General features: G+C 71.8%; 2 protein-coding genes across 2 annotated transcripts in view; one reads left to right on the plus strand and one right to left on the minus strand.

Moving 5' to 3' along the window:
* CHLNCDRAFT_58481 (hypothetical protein) overlaps nt 1-1,237 on the minus strand; it is a gene marked incomplete at both ends in the record, with an annotated part of 5,451 nt that extends 4,214 nt beyond the window's left edge. The window contains 3 exons of the mRNA XM_005845853.1: nt 282-379; nt 565-972; nt 1,094-1,237. Coding sequence (XP_005845915.1) covers nt 282-379; nt 565-972; nt 1,094-1,237 — 650 coding nt within the window. The remainder of the gene's footprint in view (nt 1-281; nt 380-564; nt 973-1,093) is intronic.
* A 617-nt stretch (nt 1,238-1,854) lies between these two features.
* Nucleotides 1,855-3,462, plus strand: part of CHLNCDRAFT_25435 (hypothetical protein) — a gene marked incomplete at both ends in the record, with an annotated part of 8,343 nt that continues 6,735 nt past the window's right edge. Inside the window, 4 exons of the mRNA XM_005845740.1 lie at nt 1,855-1,997; nt 2,322-2,451; nt 2,698-2,818; nt 3,034-3,258. Coding sequence (XP_005845802.1) covers nt 1,855-1,997; nt 2,322-2,451; nt 2,698-2,818; nt 3,034-3,258 — 619 coding nt within the window. The remainder of the gene's footprint in view (nt 1,998-2,321; nt 2,452-2,697; nt 2,819-3,033; nt 3,259-3,462) is intronic.

Genomic DNA, 3,462 nt, shown 5'->3' on the forward strand with positions numbered 1-3,462 from the left:
GGGCAGAGGGGAGGGGGTGAGGTCAGGGCAGGTCAGGGCAGGGCAGCGGGGGTGGTGCCTTGCAGCAGCCAAGCACCACCGGCGCCACACTCCGCACGCGCCGCCGGGCACGCGCCGCGCTCCCTCATCCAGCCAGGCCAGCCCCGTGCCGGCACGCAGCCAGCCGGCCTGCCAAGCAGCTGCACGGCTGCCCCACGGGCGCAACCGCACGCCGGGGCGCTGCCAGCCGCGCCAGCCTGCCAGCCGGGGCAGGCGGGGCAGGCGGGGCGGGCGCTGCTCACTTGAGGCGCGGCTCGTTGCCAGCCACCAGGTCCCAAATCTGCTTCAGCGCCGCCTTGGGGAGACCGCTCTGCATGAAGGCGCCGAAGCAGTCCGTGCCCTGCACCAAGCGGCGGCGGCGCGCGTCAGCAGGGCGGCAGCAGCAGGCCGCCCAGCGAGTGGCGCGCCAAGGGTCGTGGGCGGGGCAAGGCGGCGCCGCCTTGCAGGCCGCTGGCTGCGCCGCCGCCGACCAAGCCAGGACAGAGCCAGGCAGCAGGCGGGCAGGCAGCCCAGCCTCAAACACACCTGCACAAAGCCGTCTCTGTCTGTGTCCAGCTGGCTGAAGGCGGTCTGGAAGGCAGCCGCCTGCTCGGCCGCCAGCGGCGGGAAGGCGGCGGCCGGGGGCGGCGGCGAGGCCAGCGGCGCGCCGCCGCGCGCGGGCGGCGCCGCCGGCGAGGCCGCCGCCTGGCCCGGCGCTGACGCCGCCGCCGGCTCCGGCGGCAGCAGGTTGGCGGGCAGCTCGATGCCGCGCGGCACCGTCATGCCCGCCATGCGCGGCAGCGGCACGGGCCCCGCCAAGCCGTTGACCAGGCGCAGCGCCTGCTGGTCATCCAGCACGCCGCCGTTGAGCTGCGCCAGCGACACAAGCTTCATGGCAGTGTAAAACTCCTGGCGGGACAGCGCGGGGCGGTCGCCCGCCACATACTGCCAGACCTGCACACGGGAGGAGGAAGGAGGGGCGTAGGGCATGAGGCGGGGAGGCAGCGGCGGATGGAAGGGCGGCAGGTGCTGGGGAAGGGCCCAGCCACGCCCCCCCGGGCCCCAGCCCTCGCACCTTGAAGAGGGTGGGGTTCTGGGGCAGGCCCGAGCGCTGGAAGAACTGCACCGCCTCGTGGCCGCTGAGCACGCCGTCGCGGTCGAGGTCCGCCGCCACAAACCACACGTTGTACACCTCCAGCTCTCCCCGGCTCTCCGCCATGGCTCCGGGCGCGCGGGGCTGCTGCTGAGGAGCTACGAAGCCAGGGCCTGCTGTTGCTGAGAGGCAGCACCCTGCGGGAGAGGGGCTTGCCAGGGGCCGGTCAGCGGCTGAGCGGGAGGCGGTGATCAGAGGTCCAGCACCGCTGGCAGCGATAAGTGGGCAGCCTGCGTGCGCTGCAACTCTCGGATCACACCTCCGGTGGTTGAGGAGCGGCTCTGCCGGCTGCAGACGCTGCGCTCGATGCCACCGACACACGGTCAAGCGCTGCGGCAATGCAGGGCCGGCGATCCGGCTGCAGGCGGGCTGCCCGAGGTACATGTACTTGCAGGAGCCGAGGCCCAGGCCACAGAGGCGGCTGGCATTGCAGCTGAAGCGTGCCCTGGTTGGCTGGTGAATCACAGGGGCGGGAACGATGGCAAAGCCAGAGGAGGAGAAGAAGGAGGCCAAGCCGGAGAAGAAGGGCAACAAGGAGGGGCTGCCAGAGGTGGGCTGGGGCGGCCACGGGCGATCATGGCATGGGAGAGGCCCCCGCCACTGACTCGACAGCCGATCGGTCGGCTGGCCGATCAAGCGGGCCTCTGATGGCCGCCTGCCGGCCCGCCCGCGCCTGTTCCAACATGTCGGTGCAGCTGGAGGAGGAGGAGCTCAGCGAGGATGACAAGAAGCTCAAGGAGGACCTTCAGCTGATGGTGACGCGGGTCGCCGACGCCGACGCGGGCGTGCAGAAGCTTGCCATCGAGTCGCTGGGCACAGAGATCAGGTGGGGCGGCACCTGCAGCAGCTGAATGGAGCCGGACAGGGTGCTGGGGACTGTGCCGGTGGGGCGGGCGAAAGCGGCGGGCTGCCGACTGTGTGTGGGCAGACGGCGGGTGGGCGGCTGAACCGACGCTTGCCTTGCGGCGGGGCCCAGCTGCGCCAGCCATTTTCCTGCGTGGCATGCTGGTCCGGTGAATGACTTCCATGGTTGGATGAGCGTGGCGATGCCTGACCTGGCTGCCCCATCTGCTGCTGCTGTTGCCTCACACCTGCTGCCTCACCACCTGCGGCTGCCGCCTGCCTGCCTGCGCCCTGTTGGTGCCCGCAGGACCGCCACCTCCAGCATGACCTCCGTGCCCAAGCCCCTCAAGTTCCTGCGCCCGCACTACGACAAGCTCAAGGCGCAGGTGGATGCCACGCCCAAGGGGGCGCCCAACCGGCAGGAGCTCGCGGATGTGGTGAGCGACCTCTCCCGGCGCCTGCGACTGTGGCTGGCGCAGCAGCTGGCAGGTGGCGGCGCAGGCAGCGGCTGCAGCCAGGGGATTTCTGCGGCTGGGATGCAGCACGAGATCGGCGGAGGATCCAGGGTGGACGGAGTGGGAGCAGCAGCAGCAGCGTGCCCAGTGTGCCGCGAGCTGCGGCGGCAGCCCCGCTGCTGCCGGCGCCGTGCCCGTCACCCCTCCCCGCGCTGCCCGCCGCCGCAGGTATCGGTGCTGGCCATGACCAGCGCCGAGGAGGGCAGCCGCGAGACTCTCAAGTACAAGCTGGAGGGTGTAGTGGGGGATGTGAGCAAGTGGGGGCACGAGTACATCCGCCACCTGGCGGGTGAGCGCCAGCCGCCGCCGGGGCTGCCGTGCCCGCGTTGTGTGGGGAGCGAGTCGGCTGCGGCGACGTTGTTGGGAAGCAAGCTTGGGGGCGCTGCTCGCCTGCTGTTCTGTTGCGGCTGCTGCGCCCGCGCCCCCTTCCCTCGCCCCTCTCTCGCCCCTTGTCCAACCCTTTGCCCTTTCACCACCACCACCACCCTGCCCACACCCTGCCAGGCGAGATTGGGGAGGCGTATGAGGAGCGGCGGGCCGAGGACGCGCCTGCCGACGACCTGATGCAGCTGGTGGATGAGATTGTGCCCTACCACATGACGCACAACGCAGGTGGGCAGGGGCGCAAGTGGGCTTGCAAGGGAGGGGCATGGGAGGCGTGGAGAGAGGCGGGGCAGGCGGGGCGGCCCTGCGCACAGCGCCTGCCACCGCCTGCCTGGCGCGCACTCCGTGGCGGCGCCGCTGCCGAGCTCGGCTGCCGCGCCGCATCGCCTGCGACAGAGGCCGGCTGTCCCTCCGCGCCGCGCTGCGCCAACGTCCGTGCCACCCCCCTGCCCGCCCACCTCCCTGCCTGCCTGCAGAGCCTGAGGCTGTGGACCTGCTGTTGGAGGTGGAGCGCATCTGGCAGCTGGAGGAGCATGCCGACGACAAAAA

The sequence above is a fragment of the Chlorella variabilis genome, assembly GCF_000147415.1.
Source record: "Chlorella variabilis unplaced genomic scaffold CHLNCscaffold_16, whole genome shotgun sequence".
Lineage (NCBI taxonomy): Eukaryota > Viridiplantae > Chlorophyta > Trebouxiophyceae > Chlorellales > Chlorellaceae > Chlorella > Chlorella variabilis.